General features: G+C 44.2%; 1 protein-coding gene across 2 annotated transcripts in view; it reads right to left on the bottom strand.

The window, feature by feature from the left end:
* The window catches only part of PFKFB2 (6-phosphofructo-2-kinase/fructose-2,6-biphosphatase 2), a 65,569-nt gene extending 47,724 nt beyond the window's left edge, over positions 1-17,845 (bottom strand). The window contains exons 1-7 of one of the 2 annotated variants that reach the window (XM_075333699.1): positions 17,772-17,845; positions 16,576-16,710; positions 15,909-16,034; positions 14,535-14,631; positions 11,924-11,990; positions 9,761-9,835; positions 3,797-3,853 (exon numbers count right to left, since the gene is read on the bottom strand). In XM_075333699.1, coding sequence (XP_075189814.1) covers positions 3,797-3,853; positions 9,761-9,835; positions 11,924-11,990; positions 14,535-14,631; positions 15,909-16,034; positions 16,576-16,660 — 507 coding nt within the window. In that variant the 5' untranslated portion in view covers positions 16,661-16,710; positions 17,772-17,845. Of the gene's footprint in view, positions 1-3,796; positions 3,854-9,760; positions 9,836-11,923; positions 11,991-14,534; positions 14,632-15,908; positions 16,035-16,575; positions 16,711-17,762 lie in introns of both variants that reach the window. The other variant, XM_075333697.1, reaches the window with a different exon arrangement.
* Between the last annotated feature and the right edge of the window lie 1,672 nt (positions 17,846-19,517).

Raw genomic sequence — 19,517 nt, 5'->3', positions numbered from 1 at the left:
ATGAAGAAGCCTTCATGAGGGAGTATCACACTGGTCCTTTGGGGTTATGGTGTGGGGTTCCATAATGTGGCAGGACCCCTCTAGTCTGCATTTCAGTTACAGAAGCAGCTAAGAGTTACATTTGGTCTTAGAATCAGGAGTACAGTCATATCTTCAAAGTGTCCCAGGATCAGTTTTTTAATATATTGCTGGTGATCCTGTGAGCGGCCTGTGTTGCCTAAACGTGCTACCATGGGATGAAGCATCTCCAGACTTACCTTCCATTGTGTACAATTGGAACATCATTGGTTGGCAATTGCAAAGGGAGCTGCCAAAAGCACATTGTGATGATTTGTGTGCCTAAGTGCATTCAGCATGGCAGAGTATTCCTCAGACAACTACAGTGCTGGCCAAAAGTATTGGCACCCCTGCAATTCTGTCAGATAATACTCTGTTTCTTCCTGAAAATGATTGTAATCAAACATTTTTTTTGTATTATTATCTTCATTTATTTTGCTTGCAATGAAAAACCACAAAAAAGAATGAACAAAAAAATCAAATCATTGATCATTTCACATAAAACTCCAAAAATGGCCCGGACAAAAGTATTGGCACCCTTAGCCTAATACTTGGTTGCACAACCTTTAGCCAAAATAACTGCGAACAACCGCTTCCGGTAACCATCAATGAGTTTCTTACAATGCTCTGCTGGAATTTTAGACCATTCTTCTTTGGCAAACTGCTCCAGGTCCCTGAGATTTGAAGGGGGCCGTCTCCAAACTGCCATTTTGAGATCTCTCCACAGGTGTTCTATGGGATTCAGGTCTGGACTCATTGCTGGCCACTCTAGTAGTCTCCAGTGCTTTCTCTCAAACCATTTTCTAGTGCTTTTTGAAGTGTGTTTTGGGTCATTGTCCTGCTGGAAGACCCATGACCTCTGAGGAAGACCCAGCTTTCTCACACTTGGCCCTACATTATGCTGCAAAATTTGTTGGTAGTCTTCAGACCTCATAATGCTATGAATACGGTCAAGCAGTCCAGTGCCAGAGGCAGCAAAGCAACCCCAAAACATCAGGGAAGCTCCGCCATGTTTGACTGTAGGGACCGTGTTCTTTTCTTTGAATGCCTCTTTTTTTTCCTGTAAACTCTATGTGGCTGCCTTTTCCCAAAAAAGCCAGGCTGGAGTTTGCCAAAACTTACCTGAGAAAGCCTAAAACATTTTGGAAGAATGTTCTCTGGTCAGATGAGACAAAAGTAGAGCTTTTTGGGAAAAGGTATCAACATAGAGTTTACAGGAAAAAAAAAAGAGGCATTCAAAGAAAAGAACACGGTCCCTACAGTCAAACATAGCGGAGGTTCCCTAATGTTTTGGGGTTGCTTTGCTGCCTCTGGCACTGGACTGCTTGACCGTGTGCATGGCATTATGAAGTCTGAAGACTACCAACAAACTTTTCAGCATAATGTAGGGCCCAGTGTGAGAAAGCTAGGTCTCCCTCAGAGGTCATGGGTCTTCCAGCAGGACAATGACCCAAAACACACTTCAAAAAGCACTAGAAAATGGTTTGAGAGAAAGCACTGGAGACTTCTAAAGTGGCCAGCAATGAGCCCAGACCTGAATCCCATAGAACACCTGTGGAGAGATCTCAAAATGGCAGTTTGGAGAAGGCACCCTTCAAATCTCAGGGACCTGGAGCAGTTTGCCAAAGAAGAATGGTCTAAAATTCTTGCAGAGCATTGTAAGAAACTCATTTACGGTTAAGGGAAGCGGTTGTTCGCAGTTATTTTGGCTAAAGGTTGTGCAACCAAGTATTAGGCTGAGGGTGCCAATACTTTTGTCCGGGCCATTTTTGGAGTTTAATGTGAAATGATCAATGATTTGATTTTTGGTTCATTCTTTTTTGTGGTTTTTCATTGCAAGCAAAATAAATGAAGATAATAATACCAAAGAATTTGTGATTGCAATCATTTTCAGGAAGAAACTGAGTATTATCTCACAGAGTTGCAGGGGTGCCAATACTTTTGGTCAGCACTGTATGTCCAAATGTGCAACAATTGCTCGATCCTTAATTCTCACAAAATACTGTTGGTGGGAAGAGTCAGGATATCTCTAAACACAAATGATGCTCAATCAGTTCCACCAAAATTATTTAGAGGTGTAAGGATCAAGGCTCACAGAGACATTAGAGGCAGGCACAGAAGGTGATTTAAACAAAACGTCCCGGTTTTTTATTAAAACTCCAAAAAAGCGAGCCACAAACAAGGAAAATAAACGGTCTTTCTTTGGAGCAAAACAGGATATACAGTCCTAACAATGGCACTACTGTGTAAGTTCAGCATACAAGTCCAAGCATTGGGACTTCACACAGGACTTCTTATCTCCACACACCGACAGCTAATGATTTCACCTGGACTTTATGTCCACCATACTATACCCCAAGGTGGGCATATGTGAGCAGCCATTCCCTTCCATCTTTCTGACTGCTCGTAAACCTGGCCTTTGCCACACCCTATTAACACTCTCAGTATTAGGCCGGAGTCACACTTGTGAGTGGCTTGTGTTTAACTCATGCGAGTCTCGCATCACCTGACATGGCCTGATGCTCTCCGGACAGGATTGTCTCAGCTGAATAGAGATCCATACATCTGATCTGCTCATGTCAGGAGAGTGCAGCTGTGCCAGGTGATGCGATGCGAGACTCGCAAGAGTTACACACGAGGCACTCGCAAGTATAACTCCGGCCTTATTCGTACTGGAGCCTGCTTCCGATGGACTAGCATCACTGAGGATCGCCACCTCGGTGATATGTATCTCCCCTTCATGACGTGTCTGGTGAGCATCTTACAGGGGTTGTCCGTTACTCATACAACCCCTTCTCAATTACCATGTTGCCTCAATTAAAAGAATAAGAGCTATATATACCCCTCCAGTGGTGTCGGAAATGGCTCACCTCACCTAGGGATCTCATGATATTGTTACGTTATGCAATCCCTGTGGCCAAACAGCTTCAATCTTCCGTCCTTCAGACATAATTGACATCCGGAGGAAGCGAGAGCTGCGGCTCCTCTGTCACTTCCTCCAGATGTCTGATTTGTCCAAAGGAGGGGACAATGAAGTCGCTGATTGGCCACCATATTTAAGAAAACACAGGTATTGAAAAGGGGTTGTTCAAGTAGCGGAAAACCCCTTTAAAAGGTCAGACATTTATCTAATATGGCCATCTTAAGATAAGCCACATTCACTCATATGTGCCCTATTACTTGGCTGTGATGAGAAAACGGGGCCGGGAAGGAGAGAAAGTCTCACAACACAAAAGGTACACATCTCTTCAGATTTACAGACTTGTATTAAGTGTATTGCGCTCTGTATTTTCTATAGAAAGCCTGAGTATAGGTGCTCACAACCAGCTATAAACAGAAAAGGCAAATAAAGTGCTAGCCCTGACCAGTACATGCAAACTTCAGTATTACAAATGGGCACCAACAAGATTAAAAAAGTTACAGACGCCTATATATATCAGCAATCAGCACCGTCATCTTGATGTCCACAAGAACATTAATAATACAGGGACAGAAGTCTAATAATAATAGTGGCAATATTCACACAGACGGGTAGTCTGTAACCACAAGGTTATCCTCAGTACTTTCCATTTACTTCAGCATTTCATTAGCAACTCAAGAAACTAGAAAGTGCCTGTCTCAGCTGCTTTCTTAGTGACTCCGCTCTTCCGAGAAGAGTGACCTTCAGTGGCAGGTTTATACTGTACCTGAAATCACTGACTAAACATCAGACAGCTGACAACCTACATTATTCACTTACCATGATATTAGCGGCAATTACTTCTGGATCATCACATTCAGACTCCACAAAAAACACCTTGTGAGCAGATAAAAGAAGAAAAGGAACCATCAGTATATACTGGTAACAACAACTACATGTAACGTTGCAGCAGCCGAGGAGTGTCACGATTACTGGAAAATCACAAGGAGGGTACAGGATTCTCACAAGAAACAGACTAGATGATTATCTGTTCTCGCTTCTGCCTGCAGCTAAAGAGATCTGAGCAGATCAAAAGCAGACAGTTATTGGCTTCATGGTAATGCCGCAATTTTAAAAACCCGCCATAAAGTGGTAGAGATAATAGACTTTTGATGTGGTGCTAATTTTTATGGTTTTTAACAAGAGGGCGTTGCTCACAGTATTCTCTGGAGACGTGTTTTTAGGCGGCGCAGAATAATTAACCTAAGAAACACCCGGTGGTAAAGACCATAAAAAGTAGCACATACCGTATTTTTCGGACTATAAGACGCACCGGACCATAATACGCACCCTGGTTTTAGAGGGGGGAAATAGGAAAATAAAATTTTAAGCAAAAAATGTGGTCATGACACACTGTTATGGGGGTAATGTCCCCAAATTTTCTGCTAAGGTACCCCATCCTGGTAATGATCCTCCTGCCTTGTATATGCTCTTATCCTGCTATAGACTGGCATCCTGCTAGATACCTCCATCCTGCTATATACTGCCATCCTGCCATCCTGCTATATGCTCCCCATCCTGATATATACTGCCATCCTGGTATATGCCCTTATCCTGCTATATACCCCCATCCATCCTGCTATATGGCCCCATCCTGCTATATGTCATGTATCCTGTATCACACAAACAAATAAACGTTTATACTCACCTTTCCTCGCTCCATGCAGCATCGCTCCTCCCCCTGTCTGTGGCGGCAGCAGCACTGCTGACCTGTGTGGAGCAGTCACTGTTCCCTGCAGCATCGCTCGTCCTGCTGTCTGCTGGTCAGCTGACCTGCGTGACTAGTGGCATATACAGCAATGGCATCATTGCTGTTCTCACCGCTCACTACACAGATCAGCTGGCCAGCAGACAGAAGGAGATTGCGGTGCTGCAGGGGAACGGTGACAGGTGAGTATACTGATTAACTGTCCACGGCGCTGACCTGTGAGGAGCCGTTCCCCTGCAGCATCGTGATGTCTTCCTGTCTGCCGGCTGATGTGTGTGGAGAGCACGCACAGGGATGACGTCATCTCTGTGCTCACCGCTCGCTACACAGATCAGCTGGCTGGCAGACAGGAGAACGGTGATGGGTGAGTGTACCGTACTTATTCACTGCCCCCCGCGCTGATGATGATGTGCGGGGGGGCAGTGAATACAGCCGCACATGATCACTCCACGCTGTAGTTGCCAGGGGTGATCATGCGGGCAGGCTGTTTAATCTGCACATCTTAAAAAAGTGCATCGTGTGGTCCGAAAAATACGGTATTTCTGGAACGGGGCGGCTGCGGCCTGCTATTTTCAGGCTGGGAAGAGTCCAATAACCATGGCTCTTCCCACCCTGAGAATACCAGACCCCAGCTGTCAGCTTCACCTTGGCTGGTGCTCTAATTTGGGGGGACCCCACGTTTGTTTGTTTTTTAATTATTATAAATTTTTTTTAAAAAAAAACAGCTTGGGGAGCCCTCCAAATTGATCACCAGCCAAGGTGAAGCTGTCAGCTGTGGTTTGCAGGCTACAGCTGTCTGCTTTACCCTAGCTGGCTATCAAAAATAGGGGGGACCCCACGTCATTTATTTTAATTATTTTTTTTTCTTTTTGGGATAAAAACAAGGCTAGGCACCCTTTAGTGCCACATGAAAGTCACTGAAGGGCGCCAGCTTAGAATATGCAGGGGGGTGGGATGTTATATATGTTTGTCATCTATCCATTCATCCATTGTAGCATTTTAGGCTGTGTGCCCACAATCAGGGTTTGCAGCGTTTTGGGTGCAGAGTGTTTTTCCTGCGTCCATAATGCTGCATTGTGCAGTAGAAGCACAGTGGAAGGATTTTTAGAAATCCCATGCCCAATGTGCTTCTTTTCTCCGCAGCATACATTGACCTGTGGTGCAGCTTCCCGAGCCTCAGCATGTCAATTTATGCTGCGGAGACGAGAGTGTTCTCTGCACGTAGAATAGAACTAAAGTCCACAGCAGCCTGAACCCAAATCGTGGGCATGGGCAGCTGCGTTCTCCCATGGACAACACTCACATCTCTGCAGGAAGGCTGACACTGTGTACTAGACGACGTGTCGCTGGATCATGGCCACATAGCCTAACAGTGAGAAATTTGTTGCTACAGCAACATTTTTGTGAAGTACCTGTGGAATCAAAATGCTTACTAAACTCCTGAATAAAATCCTTGAGGGGTCCAGTTTCCAAAATGGGGTCACTTGTTGGGGTTTCTGCTGTATAGGCACCCAAGGGGCCCTGCTAATGTGACATGGTGTGCGCAATTTATTTCAACTTTTCCAAAATTCAAATGGTGCTCCTTCCATTCCAAGCCCTCCCATTTATCCAAACAGAGGTTTTTGGCCACATGTGGGGTATCCCTGCTCTCACAAGAAGTTGGATAACAACCTGTGGGATCCATGTTTTGTTGTTGCCTCTTGAAAAAGTGAGAAATTTGATGCTAAATCAACATTTTTGTGAAAAAAAGAAAATTTTCAATATGACAATGTAACGTTATCAAAATCTGTGAAGTACCTGTGGGTCCAAAATGCTCACTATACCCCTAGATAGGAGCCTTAAGGGGTCTAGTTTCCAAAATGGTATCACTTGTGAGGGGTTTCTGCTGTTTAGGTACCTTAGCGGACATCTAAATGCAACATGGTGCTCGCAATCTATTTCAACCAAATTTGCTTTCCAAAATTCAAATATTGCTACTTTCGTTCCAAGCCCTCCCATTTGTCCAAACAGAGGTTTCTGACCACATGTGGGGTATTAACGCGTTCATAAGAAAGTGGGTAACAAGTTTTGGGGTCCATTTTGTTGTGTTATTTCTTCTAAAAGGGAATAAATTTGGGGTAGAGCAACATTTTAGGTAACATTTTATTTTTTGCTTTTTTTCATTCCACATTGCTTTAGTTCCTGTGTAGCACCTGAAGGGTTAATAAACGTCTTGGATGTGGTTTTGAGTACCTTGAGGGGTGCAGTTTTTAGAATGGTGTCACTTTAGGGTATTGTTTGTCACCTAGGCCTCTCAAAGTCACTTCAAATGTGATGTGGTCGCTAAAAAAATGGTTTTGTGAATTTTGTTGAAAAAATGTGAAATTGCTGATGAACTTTGAACCCTTCTAACTTCCTAACCACAAAAAATTTTGTTTCAGAAATTGCGCTGATGTAATGTAGACAAGTGGGAAATGTTATTTATTAACTATTTTGTGTGACATAACTCTCTGGTTTATGGGCATAAAAATTAAAAGTTTGAAAATTGCAAAATTTTAAAAATTTTCATCAAATTTCCGGTTTTTTTTACAAGTAAAAGCAAAAATTATCGTTCTAAATTTATAACTGTCATGAAGTACAATATGTCACGAAAAAACAATGTCAGAATCACCAGGATCCATTGAAGCGTTCCAGAGTTATAACCTCATAAAGGGACACTGGTCAGAATTGCAAAAAATGGCCTGGGCATTAAGGACAAAACTGGCTTCGTCCTTAAGGGGTTAAAAAAAAAACAAAAAAAAAACCACACAATACTCAGAGAAACGAGGAAATTAAATAGCAAAAACTGGTCACTTTTGACCTGGTGAAAAGTCCTCTTTAACCCCTTGGGGCATATATGCTACAAGTTGATAGTGGGTGTATAGAATGGACTCAGGAGCAGAGTCAGCCCCATTACAGAGGGATGATGGCTGTGTTATTAAGCCATTATCTGCCTCTAACAACTGCGACTGGAGACAAGCTTCATCTGATGCTGTTAATCTCTAAACAGCAGCATGTAAAGAGCTCATCCAGAGGAGCACATCGTTCTAAGCGCTCAGCACCACCCTATAATACGATTGCGGTGTGCTGATGGGTTTACATTACATCCAGGGGTCTGCTGTAGACCCCCCATGCTTGCTATGATGGTGCTTCTAGGATGATGAGCCTGTTGCTAGCATTCATAGGAAGCTGTGATTTGTACTATACACTGCAATACTGTGTTATTGCAGTATATACTTTAAGCCGTCAGATGATCACTGGTTTAAGTGCCCTAAGGAAACTAAAAAATAAAAGAAAGAAAAGTGTTTACATTTTTTTTTTCTTAAATCCTAATTACCTACTTTACTCCAATTATATAAACATTTAGTATTGCTGTGCCTTCAGATTGTCTTTATTTGTACTTCTTGCTCAGCACTTTCAGGCTGTTTTATATCTAGTGTTTCCCACATTTTGGAGCCATTTCTTATATTTTCACAGCTTGTTTTCTGTGTTTTTTTCTGGCATATTTTTCTCGGTGTACAAATCTCATCCACACTCATGATGTTTTTTTATCACACTAAGGCCACGTGCACACGTTCAGTATTTGGTGAGTTTTTACCTCAGCACTTGTAGCCAAAGTCAGGAGTGGCACAGAGGTTATACTTTTCCTCTGTGCCACTCCTGGTTTTGGTTACAAATACTGAGGTACAGACCTCACCAAATACTCAATGTGTGCACATGGCCTTAGAAATACTGATGTAAAAAACTCACCAAATACTCAATATGTGCATGTGGCCTTATACAGGTGCACAGATGCACTAAGGCCATGTACACATGTTTGGTATTTGGGGAGTTTTTACCTCAGTAATTGCAGCCAAAACCAGGAGTGGGTAATAAATGCAGAAGTCGTGTCTGTGTTTCTGTTATACTTTTCCTCCGTGCCACTCCTGGTTTTGGCTACAAATACTGAGGTAAAAAACTCACCAAATACTTAATGTGTTCTCGTGGCCTTATACAGGTGCACAGAAGCACTAAGGCCACGTACACATGATCGGTATTTGGTGAGTTTTACACCTCAGTATTTGCAGCTAAAACCAGGAGTGGGTAATAAATACAGAAGTGGTGCACATTATACTTTTCCTCTGATTGTTTCACTCCAGGTTTTGTCTTACAAACACTGAGGTAAAAACTCCTCACATACTCAATGTGTGCACATGGCCTAAAAACGTATCTGCTATGAACATTTTTGAATGGTCAGCATATTGATTTCTGATGGGAATAATCACTGCGGACATCTCCACTTTCAATATCAAATATGCAGTAAAATTTGCCACAAATTCTGCATGTTACAGATGTATATCTGCAGTGGAAATATCACACATGGACACTGGTCTAAAAGTAGTAGAAGATTCTCTCTTTACATAAACATAAAGGTCGCAATTCATCAAGTCAGACGCTCCCTCATATTCTTCTTAATGAATCGGGCACACTTAAGTGCTGTGCGGCTTCCCACAAATCTCACTCAAGTCACAAATTCACTCAGTCAAGGAATGTGATAAATTGGATGAGCTATGGCGCCACATTCCCTTCATGCCCCAGTTCTGCCCAATTCTGGTTGAGCTGGCAGAAGCTGGTGTGAAAATGCCAAGTGTCGCAATTTTCTCTTGCGCAACTCCACGCTGAGCAAAAATGTTATAACAAATTACCCCAAAATTCTGGTGTAATCATCACTTTGATGAATTGTGTTTGCCGCACTACCTTCTAACAATAACTGGAATAAGCTAGGATCTACCATATAGTGCCAAATGATTTCACACCACATACAAGACAATATTTGTCATTTCCAACTCTTCAAAATGACCGACCCTGAAAATAAATTAACTACGTGCTTACAATCGGGTCTCAGTCAGACAACCGAATATTTTAGCGCCCGTTATAGTTTTGGCTCACTATTTTTAGTTAGAAATGTCCATAATATATATATATACAGCGCAACGACTCAAATAAAAATCCTTCAACCTTTAAAGTCTTAAAATTACCTTGAAAGCATTTTCCTTGGCAAAGTCTAGAATAAGGTCTCTTCTTTCCCGAGTTGTATTTGTGGCATCAAACACCTGCGGACAAGTAATAAAAGTAAAATGATAATGTTATTTTATATGCTTGCATCAGATGCTATCATTTTTTTTTTTTCACTTTTACCCCATTACCACCTTTCTTTAGAGGGGTTGCCCACTTTGAACAACCCCTTTTAATACAAAGGTACCACTGAGAATGAAAAGATCATATGTCATAGATGCATTCAGCGAGTCTTTCAAAAGTTGGCCAAAATGCTCAAATACCTGAAGGCCCCCATATACAAATTAAAGTTGACTGCACCAATCAATATCGATGCGTTCAGCAGATGCTGTAATGTGTATGGGAACCCCAGACAACTGATTGTCGTGGAAGATGTTGATCGGGAATGTCTGACTTCACATTGCTTCGTTCTTCCAAAATAAGCCACCAGCTGACATGTCTCAGAGAATACAGGGGCATCCGAGATGTCTGACAGCCAAACAATTAGCCGACAGTCATCTAAATGTGTATGGCCTACTTTAGTCAGAGAAGGTAATAGGGACTCCATTACTTACCCACAACTATTAAATTAGTGTTCACAAATACCAAAAATGGGGTGTGCAATAAGCATCTACATCATGCAAAAAAATGAGCCACTGTAGGTTTATTACAGATATGAAAACCCTACCTCAATATGTTGCCTAATGTCCTGTGTATCTGAGTGGAGAGGTTATCAGACCTCACATGGCTACATAGTGCCATGTAATAGAAGAATTTCTGCAATAGAAATGTAGCCACTCCCGTCTCTGTCCAATTTCCTTACATAATAACCCAGTCCTCTAGCTTGTGTTCCCTCTATAATATCCATACAAGATATTTAATGCAAATAAAAACAGGAACTTGTCTTCTCAGTGTTCTTCTGGGTATTTAAACCTAGTAGAAATATGAGCAAAACAGTGTAGTACAGGTACTATCGCAAAAAGAGAGATGACAGCTGTTATATATTCAATGTACTGCGGACTTTAAAAAAAACATACATACATACACATATTATATATATATATATATATATATATATATATATATATATATATATATATATATATATGATAGACATCTCACACACACCATTCTAAGTCTGCAACACATTGAATTTACAATATCTAATACCGGAATGAAATGCGCCATATTAGAACATTGCAGGGTCACTTCTACAGGTACAGGATGCGATGATGACCCATGTTTGGTTTAATAGAGCCATGGAAGGTCATATGTGGCTATAATATGGACATTAATGCATGCACATATTATGGCAGTGTGAATGCAGCCTTAGAGAGGATCTTGGAAAATCCGTCCTATCATACATTTAAAGGGAACCTGTCAGGTGCAATATGGAACAATTTGCAAGGTTCCCTTTAATTTGCTTCCTGTTGGAATGTGTTAAATGCCAGGAGCTCTCGGAGGCCTCTAGAAACTTTATAGACACCTTAAATAGGGTTTGGAAGAGGGTTCAAAAAAATGTAACAAAAAGAAATGGACAATATTACACTATCTGGAAAACCAAGTAGTGAAGAATTAATACAACAACCAACTTGCCCAGGCCATCAAAGCAAATTCCATTGAACACAATATATGCTGGATGAAGTAATGACGGCCATTTGGCCTCAGTATTGGAGATGTTTGGCAAACAGAATTTTGTATTTCACCAAAGCAATCTGAAGCCAACCATGACATATGGTGGCAATGCAACAGTTCTCTAGAACGCTTACAAGTCAAAACCTGGATCTAAATGCAATCAAGATACCAAGAGGGTGAACAGACTTTGCCGGCAAGATACTGCCAAATGCAGAGTTAAATAAAACCTCCCTATAAAATTGTGCCCCCATTGATGTCAGACTCTGGCCTGACAAGTAAAACAAATACCGTTTGAAGGTATACAGAATAGGCTTTACTGATGAGGAAGCAGCATGTCACAATGTAAAAGATCAGCTCCGAACTACTAAAGGGTTTTATATTAGTAATTTGCAGGGTTTTTATGTATTGTGGTTTTCAACACATAATAAAATAAAGCAGAAACCCCTTTAATATACTGTTTATATATATATGTGTCCACATAATGGAGTGTAATGTATGTTTTCTACGCTTACCCCAATCTGGCCTCCTTCCTCTGTTAGATAAAATTTCACATCTTCCAAGGCGATCAGGGCACATTGCCTACAAGGAAAGTGGAGAGGTTAGTAAATCGTGCAAGATTTACCTGCAAATTTCAACAAAATACTTCTCAAAATGATCACAAGTCATGACACACATATATTCCACTCAGTTCACATCCAGGGTGGGAAATTTCCATCAAGAATTTCATCACTGATGACTGGAAACTGAGCAGTGGAAACTGACAGATGACAGACCCCTTTGTAATCCAAAGGGGTTACACAGCAGCGGGCTCAAGGTTATAGTTTCCATTAAAATAGTAGATACACATTAATGCACATATTCACTTTACATGCTGTGTCTATTTCACTATACATGCAGACTACACAGTAAACATATATGGTACCCTTTATTTTACAGGATTAATATTATAACTGGTTACAATTGAAACATGTATATAAAAGGCAATCAACTTTTCAATGCACAAGTTATTAAAAATCCTTCTTAAGAATTTTTAAACTGTACAATTTACAGGCCATCTCTGCAATCTATCATCAGTCTACTAGACAAGGAGCGCAGTGCTTACAAGTTCCTTCCTATGGAGTATGTAAGTGCTGCTCTGAAGCCGGCCTGTTTCCTATATCAATCCAGCTTCAGTACAACTTGTGCTCCTCCGATGCTGCGGAGACGACGCTGCCTCCTCCTGCAGCAGTGGAGAAAGCACAGTCTAGGCATCAATGGCGCTGATCCACGCTGTCAAACAAAAAAAGAGTTCACTGCCCCCTGGCAAGCAAGAAGCAGGGAGGAAGAGGAGCAGTGAGCCTCTAAAGAAAACAATGAAGGAAACCCCCTTAAACGTTGCAGCTATACTTTGCTCAATTCCTAGTTTGTTCTTCATGGATATAAATAGCCAACAACTTCTCGGACTACTCTATGCAAACATGTGTACTGGGTTGTCTGTGATAATCCGCCCTGCTCTTAACCAGCCCAGCAGACGATCACAGACTACCCAGCTCACGGCCATCTCCATCCATGAGAAGGGCGGCCTGCACCACTGAGGAGCAGTAACATCAAGTCCACGCAACATGGCTATGATCTGTAAAGAATAATAGAGATAAAAGACCCAATTCTGAGCACAGAAGGCAGATCTAAGTACTCAGCACCTTCATACTGCTGGAATACATGTAACAAACGTCATTCACATGAGTTTGTTGTGTTTATAGAAAGTAACGGATGTATCTGGATTATGCAGGACAGTGGCCTTACTGATACGAGGGTAACACTGAAAATGAGAGGGACGATGCCTTGTACATCAGTTACTTGACCACAACCAATCAGGACATTGCTTTCATATTGACCATCTATCTGATGTGTGTGGGGGCCTCCCTTGTCTTCCCCAACCCCCAAAACCAATCACTGCCAACATCTTTCTCCTCACCTTGGGACACAGGATTAAATCAGCAGGCCCCTCACTTACTGCTTATTACTCCTGCATCCCAAGGTGAGGAGAAAGATGCCGGCAGTGATTGGTCGTGTGACTTTACCACCTCACGTGATCCCTGGGAAAAGGAGTACTGGCACCGCTAGAACTGCGCCACCACCGGAGGGGAGTACAGGCTTTTATTTATTTGAATAGGGGGACAAATGAGAAGGGGTTGTCCTAGTAGTGGACAACCCTTTTAAAGAGGTAGTCCACTACAAAGCAATAGTGGCCACATCAATTTAAATCTGGGAAAGAAGGCTTTCAGTTTCATTGCCCATTTCACAGCCCAGCATCTCGCACGCTCTCACCTTCACCGCTTAACAGCACACGAGATGCTATGATGTGCAATGAAACTCCACCCACAGCTCAATCACTCACGGAGACTGGTCCCGCTTTGGTGATGCCGGGTCAACTTCCAATTCCGGAAGGTCACGTGAATCACTGGACATCAGAGGTCACAGCATCCCGGGTCACGTGATGGGGATGAGTGGACAGCTATAGCGCCTCTCACAGGCTGAATTGGCAACAGAAGGTATTTAGAAAAAGCCTTCTTAACTTACTTTAAGTCGATGTGGCTGCTATACACTGTAGTGGACCACCCCTTTAAGTTAACTGTCAAACTCTTTTCTACCACTAATCGCTCCTTTCAGCATAAGCTGCAATGCCAGGGAGGAAAATCTGGTTCCTGAAACTTTTATATGCTTCCCAAAGCCACAATACAGGAAATATGGCAACTGGCCTCCCTGACACTGCATCTTCTGCCAATAGAAAATTCAGGCAAGAGATGCAGCTAGGAGTTTGTCACTGACACTTTATGCCCATTACAGATATAGTGAGATTTCATCATTTATTGATTTTACTTGCTTATATAGCGCCATTAATTTTCACAGCTCTTTGTATATATTGTCATGACTGTGCCCATTGGGGCTCGCAGTATAAATTCCCTATCAGTATGTATATGAAGAGTGGAGGAAACCCAGGCAAACACAGGGAGAACATACAAACTCCTGCCCCCGCTCTGAGAACGGCGGCATACTTTCATCCATGGTAATAAAAAGTCCGCTCATCCTCTGCAACTAATGGAAAACGAAGGCTAGAAAAAGCAGAAGCACAGTGTAACTTACTTGCGAATTCTCATGGCCTCTGCATTGTCATGACGGAAAAACTCATACGACTTGTAGGATCTGACCACTTCACGACGATACGCTCCAAGATTAAAGACTGGCAAAAGAAAGAACAGAGATTGAAGGGATTATTGGGAATTAAACAACGAGGAAATACACAGACATTGAGAGGAAAAAAAATATAATAAAGGCCATAAGAGGATATAAAAAAGAAATCATTATGACCGGACTTAAACCAGTCATCAGTTTAATTTTTATTTCATAAATTAATAGTGCACATGATAATAAGTAACTTTGTAATATATCTTATCAGAGAAATCTGCTTCTTTCTCTGCCAGAATTGATCAGTCATTATCAATATTTTCCATTCTGAGGTAAAATCTGTATTCAGTGAAGACTTTCCCTTTACGGAGCTAGGAGATGGCAGTTGGTGCTGATGAGATTCTATGTAGATAGAGGAGGGGCGGAGCTCTGCCTGTAGCTCCTCCACTCAGACTCATCAGTAACAACAGCCATCTCCTCTCAGTAATGGGAAAGTCTTCACTGAATACACATTTTACCTCAGAATTGGGAATGTTGGTAATGACCGATCAGTTCTGGTAGAGAAAGAAGCAGATGTTGCTCATAACGTATATTACAAAATAGCTTATATTCATGTGCACTATTGATTAATGGAATAAAAAGTAAACTGACGGTTACACTTTAAGTATTGACATAAAAACACTCTCCTGTAGAGGTGCCATTCCAGTGCTGGGCCCCAGGGAAACACTACATTGTGGTGAAGAATTTGGTCGCCCGTCAGCCGCAGTTCATCGATACCCGGCCAGATCCAACGCCCTCTCTGATGAAATAAAGGCTGCAGTTGATATTCGGACTCTTATTGGATGCCTCCAGCATGTGACACCCCAATGTCACCACAACCCCCAACATTGCGGGATGGACGCCACTGTGTGAGGAGTACACATTGTTATTTTAATTTCGGTCCTCAATTGCTTAAGATTGGGTTATCTAGCAGTGGACAACCCCTTTAAGGTCCCATTACATGGCTAGCATTCTTAGCAACTTTTATTCTTCAAACTCTTTCAGCCTAAACAGGGTTTTGGTTTGCATAAAAGATCACTGTTCTCGGCAGCACATCGTCCTGTGAGAACAGGTCCTCCGCTGCCGACAACAATGGCCGCTTATGTGCACGGATGGATCCATTACAGATTGTCCCATGTGCATCATTTAGCGTGGTCTGCCTGTGGAAACAGGCCATTAAATGACTGCTGATTAGTAAACATTTACCAATCAGCGGCTGTTTGATGCTGCACGCTGGGTGATATAAACCCACCACAAGCATCATAGCGGCCCATTGTATGTCCCCCGACCTACCTTTTGTGGGCACACCAATCCAGTTGAGGTATCGGGTTAACTTCTTAGACATGTACGTCTTCCCTCGAGCCGGCAGACCAATCATAACAATCAGGGTCGGGGAGTTTGTCATATAGGACGCCCAGGCTGTGGAGTGAACAGATCAGCTTCAGTAATGAGACTACTATAATATGTGTATGGGGGAACGATAAAGATTTCAGGGGAGATAAGGATCCGTCTGGAAATGACCAAAGATCTGGCAGCAAGAGCGAACACTCCTGTGTACGGGACAGTCGGGTGAGACAGCTGATCACTCAGCCATCAACTACACACGAGATGGCTATCGGAAAAGAAGCTGCAGCCCATCTTTCGGCCAACAGCTGTATCAGCAGTCTGCCCCATACCCCGGAGCGCTTGTATGCGGAGCTGTCATCCTATCTCTTGGAGAACAGTACGAAATCAGAAAAGATCCACATCTCTCCCGACCATTGGTAGGCCTGAACCCCCATGCACAAAGCGTCAGCTGGACCCAACGACATCAGTGTATATATTAGTCTCATGTGTATGGGGGCTTCAGGGTCACATAGGTCTCTTCATGAGAATAGGGGGCGTGCAAGCTCGTGAGATCAGAGATAGCCTCTCCTGACGGATCCTCAATAGGCGGCGGAGCAGGGAAGTCAACACTTACAGCATTTTTTCTCTGTGTTTCTAACTGGCACTTTGCCTCCAGCACCGTTGAACTGTCCGGGGTCCTGATTGCTCTCCTCTGACATGACAGCAATGTGTACTGACAAAATCACTGCCAACCGAGCCGGTCCACACGCTGCAAGAAAAACAAGTCTAATCACAACATGGTCCATTCCTGGCCCAGCTGGATTCCTCCAGATCTCTTACATTCCTCACCGGATAGTCAGCGTATAGTGTATACAACACACACCTGAGATACCCCCGCCCCGGGCACAAGCAGCCTGCCCATCTGAACCCCACACCACAGAACCACCAGGGCTGTTCATTCCTACATTATTCTCGGGGTCTCCCCATACCCTGCCCCAGGCACAGTGCAGTATGTGATCACAGGCAGCCTACCCATCACTCCGATCCCCCATACTACAGTATAGGACCATCAGGACTCTTCACTCCTATGGGATCCTCTGGGTCTCCCAATACCCTTCCCCAGGTACACTGCGGTATGTGATCGATCACAGGCAGCCTACCCATCACTCTGATCCCCCGTGCTACAGGAGTCAGGACCACCAGGACTCTTCATTCCTATGGGATCCTCTGGGTCTCCCCATACCCTGCCCAGGGCACAGTGTGCTATGGTATCATAGGCAGGCTGCCCATCACTCCAATCCCCCATACTATAGGACCATGAGGAGTGTTCATTGCTTTGGGATCCTCCTGGTCCCCCCATACCCTGCTTTGGGCACAGTGCGGTATGTGATAGGGTGAAAGTTGCTGATATATACATGCATCATAGGATAGATCACCATATACATATGTATACAGCCAGCCGGCCCATCTGATCGCCCATACCACAGGACCACCAGGACTGTTCTTTCCTATGGGATGCTCTGGGTCATCCCATACCTTGCCCTGGGCACAGTGCTGTAGATGATGGGGTGAGAAGGTGAAAGTCGCCGAGATGTCCACTGTATCATAGGACAGATCACCATATACATGTGTATACAGCCAGCCGGCCCATCTGATCGCCCATACCACAGGACCACCAGGACTGTTCATTCCCCATAAATAGCTGATGCTTATTTCCCCCATAACAATACACAAGGGCATTATGAATGGGAGACCCCGGAGCTGTGCCCGGCCGGGACCCCCACACGGAGCGGCCCTGTCCAGCAGATGGCAGTCACTCACTGATCTCACCGGCGCTGCAGTCTTCGGTCACACAGGTGGGCGATCTGAAGGACGCGGCACCGGCTCTGCCGTGACGTCACGGGGGCGGGAGATACGCGGACACCCCCAGAGCCATGTACGGCCGCCTGCATTGTGTGTACATGGTCCGGGGCTGGCACCTGGCAGTGCACCGTGTATTAGCTTCCCTCGTGTACAGGCGATTATCACCCCGCCAGTTTACAGCCACTGCTCTCTGCATCATGTATTAGGGAACGTTTCTCTTTACAAATTGCTGCGATTTACTGGACGATTTTATTTTCTTCCCACCTGAGTTATAGAGTGAAAACCAGATACTTGCCCACAGTAAAGATGGCTGTCCAGGGATTATAAGGGACGCCCCCGGCGCTAGCCCTGAACAGGCTTTCTCTTATAATATTTGCCCCGCCTCTGTTATCTGATTGGCTCGTTTAGGTGGTGTTGCCGGAGAGGCGTGTTCAGGACAGCCAATTGGCTAAGGAGGAAGGTGTTCTTAATACCATTAGACTGCGGCACCATGGCAACCGGCTGCCGGGTCCCACGTGATATACTGACACGTAAACCTCAGGTGACCGCGGCTGCGGGAAGTCGCTCTGTGTGAGCTAAGGCCAGGGCTACACAGCGATATTTGCCGCACGACAGCAGGGCAACCTCTTATCAGGATCTTATAATGTTAAAGGGGTTGTCTACTTTTATGAAAGTGGGCCCACAACTGTAGACCATCATCTACACTAATCACCCTCCACTGCTGCTCCGGTCTCGGTGTTTTGGCTGCAGCAGTGACGTCTTGCGGTAGCCAGTGAGGGCGCACGACAATGAGTACAGTGACTGCCTGCAGCGGTAATGTGCACTATTGAAATTACGTCACTACTGCAGCCAAGAAACTGGTGCAGCAGTGAGGAGATGGCGCTGGACCCAGGGAGCATAATTAGGGATTTTACACAGCCCACTTTCCTATAAACATAGATACCTCCTATAAAGGGCTTATCCAGGACTATATATTATAGGCCTATTAAGGGGTACTTCACACACAGCGAGATCGCTACTGAGATCGCTGCTGAGTCACGGTTTTTGTGACCTCATTAGCGATCTCGCTGTGTGTGACACTGAGCAGCGATCTGGCCCCTGCTGTGAGATCGCTGCTCGTTACACACAGCCCTGGTTGGTTTTTTTATTGTTGCTCTCCCGCTGATAAGCACACATCGCTGTGTGCGACAGCGAGAGAGCAACAATCCTGAATGTGCGGGGAGCAGGACCCGGCGTCTGACAGCCTGCGGTAAGCTGTAACTAAGGTAAACATCGGGTAACCAAGGTGGTTACCCGATATTTACCTTCGTTACCAGCCTCTGCAGCTCTCACGCTGCCAGTGCCGGCTCCTGCTCCCTGCACACGCTAAGTTAAGCGGTGTGCGCTGGTAACTAAGGTAAACATCGGGTAACCATACCCGATGTTTACCTTAGTTACCAGTGTCCGCAGCTTCCAGACGCCGGCTCCGTGCAAGCGCAGCGTCGCTCGCACGTCGCTGCTGGCTGGGGGCTGGTCACTGGTCGCTGGTGAGATCTGCCTGATTGACAGCTCACCAGCGACCATGTAGCGACGCAGCAGCGATCCTGACCAGGTCAGATCGCTGGTGGGATCGCTGCTGCATCGCTAAAGTGTGACGGTTAAGGCTGCTTTACACGAGTCGATATATTGTGCGATGCATCGTTGGGGTCACGGATTTTGTGACGCACTTCCGTC

Source organism: Anomaloglossus baeobatrachus, chromosome 2 (assembly GCF_048569485.1).
Source record: "Anomaloglossus baeobatrachus isolate aAnoBae1 chromosome 2, aAnoBae1.hap1, whole genome shotgun sequence".
Taxonomy (NCBI): Eukaryota; Metazoa; Chordata; class Amphibia; order Anura; family Aromobatidae; genus Anomaloglossus; species Anomaloglossus baeobatrachus.
This window is presented reverse-complemented; position numbering and strand designations above follow the sequence as displayed.